The sequence below is a fragment of the Myotis myotis genome, unplaced genomic scaffold (genome assembly GCF_014108235.1).
Source record: "Myotis myotis isolate mMyoMyo1 unplaced genomic scaffold, mMyoMyo1.p scaffold_m19_p_2, whole genome shotgun sequence".
In the NCBI taxonomy this organism is placed as follows: Eukaryota; Metazoa; Chordata; class Mammalia; order Chiroptera; family Vespertilionidae; genus Myotis; species Myotis myotis.
In genome coordinates this window covers 156,980,381-156,999,511 of record NW_023416324.1, presented here as the reverse complement: position 1 = coordinate 156,999,511, position 19,131 = coordinate 156,980,381, and the positions used below count along the sequence as shown (strand labels likewise).

The 19,131-nt window shown below is 44.1% G+C and overlaps 1 protein-coding gene across 9 annotated transcripts in view; it reads left to right on the top strand.

The window, feature by feature from the left end:
- GSK3B (glycogen synthase kinase 3 beta) overlaps window positions 1-19,131 on the top strand; it is a 175,504-nt gene that overhangs the window by 69,134 nt on the left and 87,239 nt on the right. For all 9 annotated transcript variants that reach the window (XM_036348928.1, XM_036348932.1, XM_036348930.1 and 6 more), the window contains one exon: window positions 4,813-4,896. In XM_036348928.1, coding sequence (XP_036204821.1) covers window positions 4,813-4,896 — 84 coding nt within the window. The remainder of the gene's footprint in view (window positions 1-4,812; window positions 4,897-19,131) is intronic.

The window sequence follows — 19,131 nt, the reverse complement described above, 5'->3', positions numbered from 1 at the left end:
CTGATCATTAGTGATGTTGAGCACTTTTTCATGTACCTATTGGCTATTTGTATGTGTTCTTTGGAAACATGTCTATTCAGGTCCTTTGCCCATTTTTTAATGGCTTGTTTGTGTTTAATGGGTTTGGGGTTTTTTTTTTGCTATTAAAGTTATACAAATTCTTTATATATTTTGCATATTAACCCATTATCAGACATGATTTGCAAATATGATTTGCAAATATTTTCTCCCATTTAGTAGGTTGCCTTTTCATTTTGTTGATGCTTTTCTTTGATATCAAAAGCTTTTTAATTTGATGGAATCTCACTTTACTTTTTGCTTTTGACACCTTTGCTTTTGATATCAAATCTAAAGAATCATTGCCAAGATCATTGTCAAGAAGCTTACCTCCTATTTTTTCTTCAGAAGTGTTACAGTTTTTATGTTCTTTGAACTTAATATCTGCTTTGGACTCCTGTCTGCCAAGTCCAACAGCTGTGTCTACCCAGAGTCAGTTTCTGTTGACTTCTTTAAAGAAACAAAACGACCTGATTATAGGTCTTTTCCTATTGTTTGCATGTCCCACCATTTTTTTGGACAATTGGACATTTTAAATAATATATTGTAGCAATTCTGAATTCTGATTTTTAAAAATCCTCCTGGGGTTTTTCTTTATTTTTGTGACTTACCTGTATATAATCTATAGTATTTCTCCTCCACAGTTCAAAGGCTCTGAATTCTGTGTTAAAATTTTTATTCTAATTTTTATTTTATAGCCTTCTTAGGGGTTGACTCTTTGTCTGCATAGCTTAGTGGTCAGCTGGGTATTGGTTAGAGATTGTATTCAAACATCTTGAGTTCATAAAGCTTCCACTATTTTTTGATGATCTTGTACATGCATTGCAAAGTACATTCAAAATTCCAGTAGTTCGACCTCTGCTTTCTACAAGGCCCTCGTAGGTCTCACCTGCCTGTGTGTATACAGCTTCTGAGCCAGGGATATGTGGAGAGCTGATTTAGCCCCTTTATGTCTCTCTTACTTCCAGGGTCTCCCTGTTAAATTTCTTAGTGTTCTGCCAGTCTGTCATTTTCCCCAGCTGAGACTGCATCCTCAAGGGTAGCAGAGCTGTGGACTTTTTTTGTTTCCTGTCAGATTTGCTATTTTTACTGCCATTGTCACTGGAAATGGGTTTTTGCTCTCTATTTTAAGTGATGATAGCCCTGTCTAGAAGCAGAATTCCTGGTTTTGATGGCCAACCCTGCCGTGGTAAAAGTAACTACCCAAATTGTCTGAGCTGGGTGGTAATATTCCCTGGTAAGAAGGCTACTGGCCCGCACTAATTCCAGTATCTAGCAGCTTTTCATGAATAAATGCTTCTCAACTTGTTGTTGCATTTGGATGATTTCCAGAGCTCTGAAATTGTTGTTTTCTATAATGTAGTCCTTTTTTTTAGATATTTGGGGGAAGATCTCTTCATTCAGCCATAGCTGGAAATCTCACCTCTTTTTGAACTTTGTAACTTGTTAGTCCTTTCCTCCTGTCTCCCAGTCCCACTTTAAAACACTGTAGTCAGGCTTTTGTCACAACCATTTTACCAAAACCACTCTTGTAAGAGTCACTGGCATCCTGCATTTGCCATACATATCCAAATCTGTTTTCTGCTTTCACCTTAACATTTCAGTAGCTTTTGACATAGTAAATGGTTACTCCCCTTTTCTGAAAACTCTTTTTTTACTTGGCTTCTAAGATAACATGTTCTTCTGTTTTTCATTCTACTTCATTGACTTCTCATGTGTTACAGTACTCCTTATACCTATGACTTTTTTTTTTCTTCTAACTTCCTTCCTAGGTAATAGATATGCCATTGGATCCCCTTGCTTTATGTCCCCAAAGAACAGATGGCCCCCAGGTGCCTATTTTCAGCCCCAGCTTCTACATACAGTCTCAGTATTAAAGATAAATCAGATTATGACATTTTCCTGGTCAAAACATCATTGGCTTTTCTTTACATTTAGTGTGAAATTTAAATTTAGTTTCTTATCATGATTTATGAGTTTATAGGACATATCCCACCCCCTTGCCTATTTCTCTGAACTTATCTCTTACCATTCTCCCTTTACTTAGCATGCTACCTTACCTTTCAAGCTATTTTTTTTTTAGATTTGCCAAGCCCACCTCTAGGTATTTACATTTGGAGTTTCCTATAACTGCAGTGCAATGCTCTTCTCTTGTATCTTCACATGGTTCTCATCTTCATATCATTCAGATTTGTGTTCAGATTTTATCTCATTTTTGAGGTCTGCTCTGACTTCCTTTTTTCTATTATTCTCTGTCCTTTTTAAGTGAAAATATATTGTTTATGTCTTCCTGTCATCCATAGACTGTAGTAAGTTTGATGAGGGCAGGAACTTTGTTAGTCTTGTTCACTTTATATTGTGAATGATGCCTGACACAGAATAGGTGCACTATATTTGTAGAATAACAGTGTTTTCTATAGAATTCGTATGTCTTTAGTGAACTAATAAAGAATGATTCTGTAAAAGTGGCTAGGCTTGGCATAGTTGTATATTTAAATACATTTTAGGCATGAACTTTGTTTGCCTAATATTGGCTTGATTAATATACCTATAAATATTCCTCTATGAATTTTATGTTTTGGATCTTTTAGGGAATTTTAAAATGAGAAAATGTAAGCCTCCTTTTTAAAAGAATAGAATATGAACAGAAGAATAAGGGTAGGTGAATATTTAGGTCCATGTACTTGCTTCACTTATGTACTATTTTTATACAACTTATGTTATCTGGACATTTAATAGTTCTCTGTGACATTGGCTAATGAGTGTGGAAAAATAAATAGCTTATTTTAACATAGTTGGTTGGCTATGTTTAAAAAAAATGTCAATCTTAGCATCCATATGTCATGAGAGGAGTGAAACTTAGCCTACTCGTAGTTCTCCCACAAAACTATGTACCTAGATGCGAATTGGCAAGAAATAGCTTCCATTTGGAATGGAAATGGACACAATTTTGAAATTGGTAGTTTTCTGTATCCTCTGAAACAGTCAAAAGAGTCTGACTTTAGTCATTATCTTTGTTAAAGCAGTTACACTGTACTAAGTTTGATTATTGCTTCAGCTATAAATGTTTTATAAGAAGTAATGATATGAATGATTGATGTCTTATAAAAGAATTTTAAATATCACTGTACACATAAACCCAGCTCTCTTAGTCAGTTTAAAGGGACAGAAGAGTCTTCTTGAGTTTCCTGTTTCCCTGAGAGAACAATCAGAATAACTTATTGGAGAGGAGGAACATTCACTTGTTTCTGCTACCACCTTCTAAGAACTGGAGCCCACTCTGCTCTAGGACAGTTCTGCTTATTCAGCTCGTCCTCTCCCACTCCTCTTTTTTTGACTTTTTCCCCTAACCATAATAGCATTTCCCTTCCAGATTTCCAGGCGTGTATTTTATGTTTATGTTCTGTTCTAAATCATTATTGTAACTGAAAACTTTATATTTTCTGTCTACATAGCTGGTACTTTGGTATTCTTTCTCTGTTATGTAATTTAGTTTTTATTAACTGACTAGAGGCCCGGTGCACAAAATTCGTGCATGGGGTAGGGGGCGTCCCCTCAGCCTGGCCTGCACCCTCTCCAATCTGGGAGACATCCCTCCGCAGTCCAGGACAGCTGGCTCCTAACTGCTCGTCTGCCTGCCTAATTGCCCTGAACCACTCTGCCTGCCTGCCCGATCGCCCCTAACCACCTCTGCCTGCCGGCCTGATCACTCCTAACCCCTTTGCCTGCCGGCCTGATTGCCCCTAACCACTCTGCCTGCCGGCCTGATCACCCCTAACCACCCTTCCCTGCTGGCCTGATCACCCCTAACCGCCTCTGCCTCGGCCCCCGCCACCGTGGCTTTGTCTGGAAGGAGGACCAGACAACCAGAAAATGTCTAGTTGACCTGGTCTAATTAGCATATTTCCCTTTTATTAGTGTAGATTCTGACAGCCCAAGTATATTGTTAATATGAACTCTTCAGATTAATACTGCAAAATTTATGGTGTTAGGAAGTCATCATATTATTTCATGTTTTCTTTCCATGAAGAATGAGCATAACTTTGAAATTTCCCGAAGGGAAAATTACTTGTGTGGTCTATAAATTTATCAGTACTGTACAGTATCTAGTATAGCATATTTTAACTCTCTAAAACTTAGCAAATAAACCTTTCTAATGGGGTTAATCCTCAGATTTTTCACTGTATCTTAGAAAATAGGATTGTAAGAGTTTTCTTTGCACCCAAATTTATTTGTTTGTTGTGATGCTTGATTTTTATTATAGTTATAAAAATTACAGCAGTAATAACTCATTTCAGATATCTCTTATATATATATTAGAGACCGGTGCTTTTCAAGCTTTTTGTGGTAAAGTACCACAAAATTTTAAAATTTTCAGTTTTTAAAATTTTCAGTTCATTGAGGACTGATATTTTTGTAAAATACAATACAAATGAATTACTACAAAAATGAAATTTTAAGAAATACAGAATATAGACCCAACTTTTTATTATAAGATGCATTAATACAAATTATTCTGTCAAATTGCTATAAAAGATTTTAAACACTTACTTTTAATTTCATTTGCAGAGCAGTAGTAAATAGTTCATGGATTGGTAATAAATACTTTACAGGTCAGCACTGATCTATAGACCATACTTTTTGGTAAAATATCTATAGCCTACTGTTTGTAATGTTTGTTATTTCAGAAATGTTAGTCAATATGATGAATAGCGGTTATCCTTTAAAAAATATTTTTTTCTGTTTTCTTTTCAGAACCGAGAGCTCCAAATCATGAGAAAGCTAGATCACTGTAACATAGTCCGATTGCGTTATTTCTTCTACTCAAGTGGTGAGAAGGTAGGTCTTGCAGAAAATGTGTACTCAATATTGTGATAGTCTTGTTATTCATTTAGAAATAATCCCCCTTACCCAAGTAAAACAGTTTTGCTAATTGAATGGAAGAATTCCAAAATGCAGCCCTAGTGATTCTGAGCTCAAGATATGTTCATTGATTATATCAGGAAAATGTTAAAGAACGGAATGAATTTTTAAAAATTTTCTCCCTTTTTTAAACTTCTGCCTTTAGTTCTAAAGCAAATTTATTTTAAAGCCTTTTATGTTATTTATGTGCTTCTGGAGTCCCATGTTAGTTCATCTCTTTATTGGAGGGAAGAAAATGATGTCATTTTGAGAAGTTGAAGTATTGGAGGGGAAGGGGAAGGAGGGGCACTTCAGTAGGACCAGAATGAGACTTAAACATTGAGAGGCAAGTTTAGCCTATTCTGGCTAGGGAAAAGTTGGAGAATGTATAATATTTCAGTTCTTGTTGTAAGTCTGGGGTAGGGACTGTCTGGCCCGAGGGCCATATAAAGCCCCCAAAGTCATTTGGTCTGGCCCTGCCAAGGCATTAAGGGTGAGTTAATTAAATGTTTGACCCAATACAGCAGGCTAATTTTTAAGTTGATAATTTTGTATGGTCCTGGAATGATGTTATAAATATCTAAATAGCCCTTGGCAGAAAAAAGATTCCTCACCCCCGTTAAGTGGTCAGTATTTATGGTCACATTTAATTCTGTAAAAGCAAAGGATAATTAAGGAAGATTTTATGCTGTGAATCCCTCCCTCCTCCCCCTTCCCTTGGCCTTTCTTGTCAGAAGACGTAGTAACTAATGTCATTGTACTCACTGGAGTTGGCAGCATAGAAAATCACTTTCTTCTTTTTTACTGTGGTCTTTTTCTATCTGTTCACTGTCCCTTCTTCCCAAATTCAGTTTTCTTACATCATTTTTTTCTTCACTGGTTTGGTGGTGGGGGGGGGGGTAGAGGGGGGAGGAGCGGGCAAGACAAATAACAAACCACTTGATCTTTTTGGCTAAATAAATATGACTTCGGATAAATTAATTTGATATTTTGGACCTCAGATATGCATATACTTTCTAAAGTCCTTAAATCCATAAAGCCTCTTGATTTCTAGCCCAGTGTACTTTTTATTTCACATACCTATTTCCCAATTACACATGTTTATTTTCCATTAAATTTTATTTCGATTATTTTCTTAGAAATTCTTTTTTTCACGATAGAGCCTATAATATGGAAGATATCTATATCTTTAGCCAGGATTATGATATATAATTGGTGTGTGGGGGGGGGCAGAGGGGGATGGGGGGATGAGGGGGGGTAATATTTTAACAAGAAATCTCATTTTTTTTTTATTGATTCTAAAGAGGAAAGGAGAGATAGAAACATCAATGATGATGAGAGAGAATCATTAATCAGCTGCCTCCTGCACGCCCCCTACTGGGGATCAAGCCCGCAACCCGGTTATGTGCCCTTGACCAGAATCGAACCTGGGACCCTCCAGTCCACAGGATGATGCTCTATCCATTGAGCCAAACTGGCTAGGGCCAAATTGGTTCTTTAGTGACTCTTGTTTTTCACATGCACCCTTGCCATTAAGTCTAAATGATTGCCTCTGCTCATATTAGGGACTATAAATCCTTATAAATATTTGAGCTCTTTTGTTTCTAAAGCCAATTACTTGATTCATGCCTTTTTTTTTTTTTTTTCAATCTAGCAAACTGCCTGTTATGTCTTTAATTTTATCTGTTTTGGCATGTCTTTACTTTTTCCTGTTCCTTCTCAAATAAAATTATGGAGCATCTGTTATGTTCGAAGCACTCTTATAATGGAATTTTGCATCCTCATGGCTTTTTGTTATTAGATGCTAGACATTATGATACCCCAGGGAGGAAAGTAAATGTCGGAATTATTTGTTCCATGAACCTCTGGATTGCATGCAGATTCATTTGCAAAGGTCTCCTTACAGGCCCCTAAACATTTTCTCTTGACTACTTAATTTATATTGTTTTCCCTATGTGACATGTCCTCTTTCAGTGCTTTACAAATATTAACTCACTGAACTCTTATTAAGCTAAAGAGCAAGGGAAGAATATAAAAACTTTCGAATGTAAGGCTGTATCGGTGATGGCACTTAAAGACTTAACTGTCTGGTTTTGGTTTGGTGGAAGCCCCATCACAGTCTGCCCTTGCTGTCACTTAATCCTGCCTGGGGAGTTACAATGGACTGACCATTATCTGTCTATCCCAGAGGATGATTTTCCTCCCTGCTCTGTGCAGAGCTGGTTATTTATCTTAAAATCTTACAGATAAAGAGCAATTGAGAAGTCATTAAGGGAGATTAGTCAGAGGACAGAGAACCTCTAATAAAATTATAAAAAAGAAATACACTTTCTAGTATTTTATTTATCTCAGAACTTTCTCTTGAGTATTGTAAATTTTCCAAAGTAAAAGAAAGACATCTCTTAGTTTTGGGATAGCACCATTTAAGAAATAGAAAGAAAGAAAAATGATTATTGCTAAAAATGATGAACCTTTCTTGTCAAAAGAAAGTAAGATTTTCTGAAGATGTGCAGAAATACACAGGTTTAGTACCTCCCATAATATTCCAGCCACCAAAAGGATAATGTCTTCTTGGCCTACTCATGATCTCCACTTCCTTTATTCTAATTGTTATGGCAGGACCAACATATCACTCAAGAGACTAGCTAGTAAACTAATAAGAGATGAGTTCTGCTCTAGGGTTGAGAGCTCAGATTTGTTATTAGTCTAACTGCCCAAGAGTAGGTTACTGAGAGTGAACTCAGAATTTCTGTTTAGAATGGTACCTAATGTCTTATGAAATTCTTATCTCTGAATGTGGCAGTCCTATATTAGGTAGTTATTTTACTAACAGAAGCATTATGTATTGCTTATGTGTATATGTTAGAAGAGTTTGTGGGAGGAAATGATAAATAGTTTGAGATGCCTCTGAGACATGCAAATAGAGATGCCCAGTAAACAGGTGCATGTATGAATTCATAGGTGGGGGTTGGGGGAGCTAAATGAAGGAATGATATTCACAAGACTGGGTAGGTAGGGTCATGTGGTAGATCTCTTGGGAGTTTGGGAAGGAGGGAGAAGGGTTGTTGTTTGAGGCCAGGACAGCCAAGAGCCAGCAGTTTGCAGTATTGCCTTCTGGTCCTAGAATATGTGAAGGGTGAGAACAGTCTTCATTTGAGAGAGCTACAAGGAAGTCAGTACCTTTGGGTGGGATCCAGGTTTAGTCAGTGGCAAGGCAGTAATAAAGAAACCTTTATGAAGAGACTGGGGTTTGAAACTCTATGAAATAGAGTTTCTTTTGGGAATTTCAGAAAGCTCAGGGAAATCTCTGGGTAGATTAAGAACATGAGCCTAAAGGGAAGGCTTGAGGATGTAAATAGGGGATTGAGCTGAGAGAATTGTGAGGATAAGAGAAGGATTCAATGTTTCAGGATTATAAGGATGATAGACTTAGATTCCATGGAAGAGTTCAGGTGTATATAGGAGTATTTTGTACTCTCATTTCATCATTGACTCTCTGTCATTTTCTACCTCTTTTTCTAAGCTTTTTCTCTCCTTTCTCTTCTGTCTCTGTCTACTTTCTGGGTTTCTGTCCCCTTCACTTTTGGCTCTGATCTCTATCTTTCTCTCCCTCTTTCTTCATCTATCTAACACCTCAGATCCTTCTCTCCCCCGTTAACTCTGGCTACCTGGCTTTGTCTCTGTCTCTCTCCCTCTCCCTCTCTCTCCTACCCCATCTCCCTCTCTCTGTTGGTTATTTCCAGTATAGATCTGTCAACCTTTTTCTGTGGGTTTCTGTACCTCTCTTTTGTTGGGTTTCTACCCATTTCAAACTTTTTCTGACTATCTAATCCTTTCTAAATCCTTGTATGGGTTCTCATCTGTCCTCAGCCTCCTCATTCTCTCCCTTGGTATCTCTTTTCTCTGAGACTCTATTACTTTCTTCTTCTTCTTCTTCTTCTTCTTCTTCTTCTTCTTCTTCTTCTTCTTCTTCTTCTTCTCCCTTCTCCCTTCTCCCTTCTCCCTTCTCCCTTCTCCCTTCTCCCTTCTCCCTCCTCCCTTCTCCCTTCTCCCTTCTCCCTTCTCCTCTCTCCCTTCTCCCTTCTCCCTTCTCCCTTCTCCCTTCTCCCTTCTCCCTTCTCCCTTCTCCCTCTCCCTTCTTCTCCCTTCTTCTCCCTTCTCTCCTCCCTTCTCCCTTCCTTTCTTCTCCCTTCTCCCTTCTCCCTTCTCCCTTCTCCCTTCTCCCTTCTCCCTTCTCCCTTCTCCCTTCTCCCTTCTCTCTTCCTTTCTTCTCCCTTCTCCCTTCTCCCTTCTCCCTTCTCCCTTCTCCCTTCTCCTTCTCCCTTCTCCCTCTCCCTTCTCCCTTCTCCCTTCTCCCTTCTCCCTTCTCCCTTCTCCCTTCTCCCTTCTCCCTTCTCCCTTCTCCCTTCTCCCTTCTCCCTTCTCTCCTTCTCCCTTCTCCCTTCTCCCTTCTCCCTTCTCCCTTCTCCTCCTCTCCCTTCTCCCTTCTCCCTTCTCCCTTTCCCTTCTCCCTTCTCCCTTCTCCCTTTCTCCCTTCTCCCTTCTCCCTTCTCCTTCTCCCTCTCCTTCTCCTTCTCCCTTCTCCCTTCTCCCTTCTCCCTTCTCCCTTCTCCCTTCTCCCTTCTCCCTTCTCCCTTCTCCCTTCTCCCTTCTCCCTTCTCCCTTCTCCCTTCTCCCTCTCCCTTCTCCCTTCTCTCTTCTCCCTTCTCCCTTCTCCCTTCTCCCTTCTCCCTTCCTTTCTTCTCCCTTCTCCCTTCCTTTCTTCTCCCTTCCTTTCTTCTCCCTTCTTTCTTCTCCCTTCCTTTCTTCTCCCTTCTCCCTTCCTTTCTTCTTCCTTCCTTCTTTCTTCTTCTTCTTCTCCCTCCTCCTCCTCCTCCTCCTCCTCCTCCTCCCTTCTTCCTCCTCCTCCTCCTCCTCTCCTCCTCCTCCTCCTCCTCCTCCTTTTTCTTCTTCCTCCTTCCTCCTTCCTCCTTCCTCTTTCTTCTTCAAAAAATTTAAAGAAGAAAAAGTTTTCACTCACTAGCCTGACTTTTTACTTCAGTTCTACATGTTTTATTCTATATACATGTTTTACATTTTTGTAGGAATAATCTATTTACACTAATAAAAGAGAAACACGCAAATTGGTGTCACTCTGCTATGCCCACCAGCCAGTCAGAGCAACTATGCAAATTAACTCAACAAAGATGGCAGTTAATTTGCATATGCAGGCACAGCGCAAAGACTGAAGACGATTGAAGATGGTGGGGGCCACGGAGCTGGAGCAAGCAGGAGGCTTGGGTTGCTCCGGGTGACAGAGGAAGCCAAACTTCCCGCCAGCCCTGGACTTTGCTCAAGGAGTGGCTGGGGGCCTGGGTCGCCAGGGGCTACTCAGGCTTCCAGCCCGTCCTGGCCTCCGCTCAAGGAGCTGGAAAAAAAAAAAAAAGAGGGGCTAGGAGCAGCCGGAGCAGAGAAGCAAAGCATCGCTGCTGCAGCCAGACCAAAGGCTGGGGTCCCGGGTGCCGGAGGAAAACCAGTGCCAGCAGCCAGGGGAAGGAAGGCCTATTGTGCGAATCTTCATGCAACGGGCCACTAGTACATATATATAAAACCCTAATATGCAAATAGACCGAATGGCGGAAAAACCGAACAGCCAGTTGCTATAATGTGCACTGACCACCAGGGGGCACATGCAGACCATAGCAGGCATCAGTAGCAGGTAGCAGAGCTCGGAACATGGTGGGCATTGGCCGCAGCGGGATGGTGGAGCAGGTGAATGGGGGCACCAGACCAGGGAGGGGCGCCAGTCATTGTCATTGGGGAGAGTCTCTGGTAGTTACTGAAAATTCTTTGCTCCCACGCACTGCGGTCCCGCCGGTACTCGCACCCGCTGCCAGTGCCTGGCCCCGCTTGCTCTCACCCGCTGCTGGCGCCGATTGCCCCTCAGGGCTTCTCCACCTCCTCCTGCTCCTGAGGAGTGATTGGGACCAGCAGCTGCCTCTCACACCCGCTGCCGGCAACAGCCCCATTGCTTGCTCCCGCTGCCAGCGCCAGAGCCACCGCTCACACCCGCTGACGGCGCCAGAGCCACCGCTCACAACCGCTGACGGCGCTGGCCCCAATGGCTCTGCGCCGTCAGTGGGTGCGAGCGGGGCTGGCAGAACCAGGGGGCTGCAGTGGGAGGGGCCGAGCGGGGGCATGGAGGATGGGCTGAGACCCACCCCTGCACCCAATGCAGCCTTGAGGCCCACAGTTCCTTTCAAGGTGCACAAATTCGTTTATTTATAAACTTATTTGCATATTAGGGTTTTAAGTTTATAGTTATTTATAAACTTATTAACTATTCAAGGTCTTATAATTATTCCCTTGTTGCCTCTTAGTATTTGTAGTTGTTGGTTATATAATAGGCTATTGAGTTCTTACATTACATAATACTCTTAACTATTCTCCCATTATTATTTTTAATTTCAGAATTGCAACTAAACTATCCCAGGGTCTCATCATAATTTTTTAAAACTATCTTTTTATTTTCAGAGAGAGGGAGAGAGAGAAGGAAACATCAATGATGAGAGAGAATCACTGATTGGCTGCCTCCCGCATGCCCCCTACTGGGGATGGAGCCCAGAACCCAGGCATGTGTCCTGACTGGGAATCGGGCTGTAACCTCCTGGTTCATAGGCTTAACCACTGAACCATGCTGGCCGGCGGACTCATCATAATTTTTGTCCATAAGTACTTTTTTAGCTCTGGATGAAATTAAAGTCGGATTGCTATAATATTTGGCAAATATTTCTATTGATCATAGTTTGAATGGTTTTATCTATTTCGGTGACCTCTTTATTGTGCCCCACTCTATCATTTTAAAGACTTTTTCTTTAGGGATTATAAATCAGTTTTTAGCCTACTTGGGTGAAAAAGTAGCTAGATAACTAGAAGAAGAAGGAGTTAAGTTAGGACAGAGACTAAAGATGTCACCTAATTAGTAGTAGTCTGCTGGTTGGAATCATTAATGTTTGCTATAGTAACTAAAGCAACATGTAGTCAATTAGTATACTCTAGGTTACCCAATAGGTTTTACTAACTCTGATTTAATACAGAGTAGTAACACTTTCTCCTTGATCAGAGAAAAATGGGATTTTTGAATGTTTTGAAAGACTGGGCTTATAAGATTTTTATGAATTCTAAGTATCATATAGAATAGTTTTTTTCCCCAGTATTGATATGTGGCAGTAGATACCCAATCTCCCCTTAATGAAATTTTATAAAGAACCCCTGTTCTAAAAACAGATAGAAAGGAAAGTTGCTCTACTTGAAACTGGGGCATAGCACCAGCTGACTTTGCCTTCCTTGTTCACGTCTGTAGAACCCCAGGCCTCTAAAAGATGTACATAGTATGTAAACCATACTGCCTTTACAGGAGCCTTACATTTTATTAAATCAATTAATAGTCTTTAAGAAAAATTTCTTTAACGTTACTCAGTAATCTTTTATCTATGGTTCATCATAGATCAGTGGTTCTCAACCTTCCTAATGCCGCGACCTTTTAATACAGTTCCTCATGTTGTGGTGACCCCCAACCATAAAATGATTTTCGTTGCTACTTCATAACTGTAATTTTGCTACTGTTATAAATCGTAATGTAAATATCTGATATGCAGGATGTATTTAGGCGACCCCTGTGAAACGGTCATTTGACCCCCAAAGGGGTCATGACCCACAGGTTGAGAACTGCTGTCAGATTGATTACTTGAATAATGAAGAGGTAGCCTTCCTTAAATAAAACTTTCCCTGTACTTATATGAGACAATTTAAATAGCAAGAATGGCAAGTTGATTTTATTCCTCATATCAACTTATTTTATTGATGGTAACTGTGTGGAGGGCTGTGTGCAGAAGGGGAAGATTGTACCTTCACTGCTCTGGGATCAGGGATAGGAATGCAGTGCTTGATTATGCCTGTTTGCCAATACTGCTGGAGAGGAAAGGGTAGGGGTTAATCTGTTCTGAAAAGTAAAGAGCACTGGCTTTGTATTTGTAGCTAGAAATATTTGGGTTTCAGTATTTTCAGTGGAGTGTGTTCTAGGGAAGAATGTACATGTAATGCAGAACTCGAGGTGGATGAATTATCAAGACTTCTTTATAAATTGTCAGTGTTATAGCAAATAAGATAGTAAGTATAATCTGCCTGAAAATTTGAATTTAGGAGTTTCTTTTGAATATCAATTAGCAACTTTTTTTCATGTTATTTTTAATATTTTGTGAAACTAAAATACTATTACCTGCATATTGTGTAAAAAACAACACAGGATAATAAATAAAAATAAAATAGTTTTTTTTTTAACTTTCTAAATCCCCATATCCCTCTCCATAGAGGTAAATTTCCCATGTGCATATATGAGTACATATATCAGATGTTAATGTAATAGCGTACACATTATTTTGGAACATGATCATCCTCTTTCCCAAAAATAGGGCTTTTTATGTCTGTACTAGAGGCCCGGTGCACAAATTCATGCACCAGTGAGGTTCCTCCACCTGGTCTGCAGGATTGGGCCAAAACCAACTCTCTGGCATCCCCTGAGGGGTTCTGGATTGTGAAAGGGTGCAGGCCAGGCCGAGGGACTCTACCGGTGCAAGATTTGGGCCAGGGAGGGACGCGGGAGGTTTGCCGGCCAGGGAGGGACCACGGGAGGGCTCCAGGGCATGTCCAACCTGTCTCGCTCAGTCCTGATCGGCCGGACCCCAGCAGCCAGCTAACCCAGTCAGAGTGTCTGCCCCCTGGTGGTCAGTGCACATGATAGCGACTATCAACCAGTCAACTGCCTGCCCCTGGTGGTCAGTGCACGTCATAGCGAGTGGTTGAGCAGCCTTAGCATATCATTAGCATATTACACTTTGATTGGTTGAATGGCCAACTGGGTGACCAGACACTTAGCATATTAGGCTTTTATTGTATAGGATGCATAGATACTGCACCTAGATTCATGTATTGTTATCATATATTAGTATGGTACATTTGTTACAATTAATGAACCACAATGATACATTATTAATAACTGAAGTCCATAGTTCATTCAGATTTTCTTAGTTTTTACCTAACATCTTTTTTCTCTTTCATGATTCAGTTTAGGCTGCCACATTATTATGTTACTAGAGGCCCAATGCACAAAAATTTGTGCACTCGGGGGGTCCCTCAGCCCAGCTTGTGTCGTCTCGCAGTCTGGGATCCCTCAGGGGAGGACCACCTGCTGGCTTAGGCCCACTTCCCGGGGGTTTGGGTCTAAGCTGGCAGTCAGACATCCCTCTGGCAGCCCGGAAGCCCTTGGGGGATGTCCAGTTGCCAGCGGGAAGCAGGCCTAAGCTGCAGTCGGACATCCATAGCACTGCTGAGGAGGCGGGAGAGGCTCCCACCACCACCGCTGTACTGGCAGCCATCAGCCTGGCTTGTGGCTGAGCAGAGTCCCTCTGTGGGAGTGCACAGACCACCAGGGGCAGCTCCTGCATTGTGCGTCCGCCCCCTGGTGGTCAGTGTGTGTCATAGTGACCAGTACTTCCCAGTCGTTCTGCTGTTAGGGTCAATTTGCATATTACCCTTTTATTATGTAGGATAGAGGCCTGGTGCATGGGTGGGGGCCAGCTGGTTTGCCCTGAAAGGTGTCCCGGATAAGGTGGGGGTCCCGCTGAGGTGCCTGGCCAGCCTGGGTGAGGGGCTGAGGGACGTTTTCAGACTGGCCACACCCCCTTCAGGGTGGGGTTCCCTGCTGGGATGCCTGGCCAGCCTGGGTGAGGGGCTGATGCCTGTTTGCAGGCATGCCAAGCCCCCATCGGGGACCCTCACCCCATGAGGGTGTGGTCAGCCTGGGTCAAGGGCTGATGGCTGTTTTCAGGCTGGCCACAGCCCCTTCAGGGTGGGGGTCCCCCCTGGGGTGCCTGGCCAGCCTGGATGAAGGGCTGATGGCTGTTTGCAGGCTGGCCACAGCCCCTTCAGGGTGGGGGTCCCCACTGGGGTGCCTGGCCATCCTGGGTGAGGGGTTGAGGGCCGTTTTCAGGCTGGCCAAGCCCCTCAGCGGGGACCCTCACCCCATGAGGGTGTTGCCTTCCTGGGTGAGGGGCTGATGGCTGTTTGCAGGCTGGCCACGGCCCCCAGCCACCCAAGCTCCCAGTGGAGGCTGGCTGGAAGCAGGTATCTGGGATTTATTTATCTTCTATAATTGAAACTCTGTTGCCTTGAGCAGAGGCTACAGCCGGCCAGGGCACATGGGAAGCTTGGCTTCCTCCATCGCCAGGGCAACCAAGCCTCCTGCTTGCTCCAGCTCCGTGGCTGCCAGCCGCCATCCTGTTTGGGTTAATTTGCATATAGTTGCTCTGATTGGCTGCTGGGTGTGGCGTGGGGCATAGCGGAGGTGCGGTCAATTTGCATGTTTCTCTTTTATTAGATTAAATTGAGGCCTGGTGCATGGGTGGGGGTCGGCTGGTTTGCCCTGAAGGGTGTCCTGGATCAGGGTTGGGGTCCCGCTGGGGTGGCTGGCTAGCCTGGGTGAGGGGCTGAGGACCATTTTCTGGCTGGCCACATCCCCTTCAGGGAGGGGGATCCTGCTGGGGTGCCTGGCCAGCCTGGGTGAGGGGCTGATGGCTATTTGCAGGCTGGCCACAGCCTCTTCAGGGTGGGAGTCCCCACTGGGGTGTCTGGCCACCATGGGTGAGGGGCTGAGGGCTGTTTTCAGGCTGGCCACACCCCCTTCAGGGTGGGGGTCCTGCTGGGGTGCCTGGCCAGTCTCAGTGAGAGGCTGGTGGGTGTTTGCATGCTCGCCAAGCCCTCCAGCGGGGTTCCTTAACCCATGAAGGTGTGACCAGCCTTGGTGAGTGGCTGATGGCTCTTTGCAGGCTGGCCACAGCCCCCAGCCACCCAAGCTCGCAGTGGAGGCTGGCTGGAAGCAGTATCTGGGATTTATCTTCTATAATTGAAACTTTGTTGCCTTGAGCGGAGGCTACAGCCGACCAGTCAGGCCGGAAGCTTGGCTTCCAACATCACCGGGGCAACCAAGCCTCCTCTTGCTCCACCTCTGTGGCCACCAGCCACCATCTTGGTTGGGTTAATTTGCATATAGTCGCTGTGATTCTCTGGTGGGCATGGCTTAGGGCGTAGCGAAGGTAAGGTAAATTTTTATGTTTCTCCTTTATTAGATTAGATTATGTCTCTTAGGTGCATATGGCTTCGGCAGTTTTTCAGGCTTTCCCTGTTTTTGATGACCTTGGTAGTTTTTTGTAGAGTGCTAGATAGATATTTTGTAGTATGCTTCACTCTCTCATAGTAAACTGGGGCTCTAGGTTATTTGGAAAAGACCACAGAATGCCATTTTCATCATATCATATGTACCTTGTATGATATGATGACACATCAAGGTATATATTACTGTCAGCACAATTTGTGACTGTTATATTAATCTTGATCACCTGGCTGACCTATTTTTTAATTTTCCCCACTCTAAAGTGACTCTTTTTTTACCCCCTTTCCCTGCTGCATCCTTTAGAATGCAGTCAATATGCTCAAGCCACAACTGAGAAAGGAGGGAATTATGTTCCTTTTTAAGGGCAGAGTGGCTGCATATATTATTTGTTTTTCTTTTGCATGAGAGATTGTCTCTTCTCCTTCATTTGTTAATCTTTTTAATAATTTATATCAGTGTGGACTTTTGTATTTTATTTTATACTTTGGGTTATAATCTAATACTATTTTATTTTATTGATTAAACTAGAGGCCCGGTGCACAAAATTCATGTACTCGGGGGGGAGGGGCGCGGGTCCCTCAGCCCCCCTGCATCCTCTCGCAGTCTGGGAGCCCTTGGGGATTGTCCAACTGCTGTGGAGGCAGGAGAGGCTCCCACCACTGCTGCTGCCCTCACCAGCTGTGAGTCTGGCTTCTGGCTGAGTGGCACTTTCCCTGTGGGAGTGCACTGACCACCAGCGTGCAGCTCCTGCATTGAGTGTCTGCTCCCAGGTGGTCAGTGAGTATTCTAGTCGTTCTGCCGTTTGGTCGATTTGCATATTAGCCTTTTATTGTATAGCACTAGAGGCCCGGTGCACAAAAATTTGTGCACTCGGGGGGGAGAGGGGTCCTTCAGCCCGGCCTGTGCCCTCTCGCAGTCTGGGACCCCTCAGGAGATAACGACCTGCTGGCTTAGGCCTGCTCCCGGATGGCAGAGGGCAGGCCCAATTGCTAGGTGCAGCCCCTGGTCGGGCTCAGAGCAGGGCCGATTGGGGAGTTGGGGCGCCACCCCCTGTCATGCACAGAGCAGGGCGATCGGGAGGTTGTGATGCCACCCTCAGTCACGCTCAGGTAGGGCCGATTGGGGGGTTGGGGCACTGTCCCCTGTCACACTCAAGGCAGGGTCGATGGGGAGGTTGCGGCGCCACCCCCTCTCACTCACAGAGCAGGGCCAATCAGGGTTGGGGCACTGACCCCTGTCACTCACAGAGCAGGACCCATCAGGGGGGTTGGGGCTCTGTACCCTGTCACGCACAGAGCAGGGCCAATCGGGTTGGGGCGCTGCCCCCTGTCACGCACAGAGCAGGGCCTGTGGGGTGGGGGATTGGGGCGTCGCACCGTCACACACAGAGCAGGGCTGATCAGGGGGTTGGGGCACCGCACCCTGTCACACACAGAGCCGCAGGGCGATCAGGGTGTTGGGGAGCTCACCGCTATCAGGCACAGAGCAGGGCTGATCAGGGGGTTGGGGTGCCTTCCCCTGTCACGAACAGAGCAGGGTGGATAGGGAGGTTGTGGCCCCGCCCCCTGTCACACAGAACCGCAGGGCGATCAGGGCGTTTGGGCGCTTCCCCCTGTCACGCTGATCCCAGTGCCGGGAGGCATATTACCCTTTTACTATTTAGGATAGGGGCCTGGTGCATGGGTGGGTGCCGGCTGGTTTGCCCTGAAGGGTGTCCTGGATCAGGGTGGGGGTCCCCACTGGGGTGCCTGGCCAGCCTGGGTGAGGGGATGATGGCTGTTTGCAGCTGGTCACACACCCTTCAGGGTGGGGGTCCCCACTGGGGTGCCTGGCCAGTCTGGGTGAGGGGCTGAGGGCTGTTTTCAGGCTGGGGGTGACTGAAGCTCTCAACCGCTCCTTTTTTTCTTTTTCTTTTTTTTTTTTTTTTTTATTCTGGGCCAGCTTTAGCTTTGAGGCTTGGCTCCAGCTCTTAGGCCTCCGCTGCTGAAAGTAGGTTTCTGGCTTTTGCTTACAATGTTGCAATCCTGCTGGCTGAAGCCCGGCGACTAAAGCAGGTTTCTGGGGTTTTGTTTAGCTTCTGTATTTGTTACATAGTTCCTTAGAGTTGCAGCTCAGAGGCCTGCAGCGGCAGGCAGGGAACATTGAAGTCCTCCGTCACTGAAGCAAGCAAGCCTCATGTTAGTTTCAAGCTGCCTGGCTGCCGGCCGCCATCTTGGCTGGCAGTTAATTTGCATATTGCCCTGATTAGCCAATGGGAAGGGTAGCGGTCGTACGCTAATTACCATGTTTCTCTTTTATTAGATAGGATTGTTACAGCTTTGGCCATTGGGAGCTCTTCTCTTTTTTTCTTTTTTCTTTTTTTAATATATTTTATTGATTTTTTACAGAGAGGAAGGGAGAGGGATAGAGTCAGAAACATCGATGAGAGAGAAACATCAATCAGCTGCCTCCTGCACACCTCCTACTGGGGATGTGCCTGCAACCAAGGTTCATGCCCTTGACTGGAATCGAACCTGGGACCCTTCAGTCCGCAGGCCAACGTCTATCCACCAAGCCAAACCGGTCAGGGCATGGGAGCTCTTTTTGGTTAGCTTCTGTGTCCCTTTGACCCCAATTAATTTGGTCATTTTGTTTTGTTTGTGAGCATGTCTTGATTTTCTGGCATATAGTAGATTATTTTTAATTTCTTGCTCTTCACAAATCTTCAGCCGTCTTTGTGTGTGCACATGCACATATATACATACAGATAATTGTTTCCATAAACTTAATTCCTATTAATGTCATTGCCGAGTTGAATTGGGTGTCTATGTCTTTACTTTAGGATGACTACAGCCCATTGACTTGCCAAAAGATTGTAGGAGTTTGGGCTTTGACCAGAAGTGTGTTATGGTGCATATTGGACCATGTACTTAGTTTCCTCGGGTTGAACTTTCTTTTCAAATTTGATAAGGGAAAAATTGTAGGTC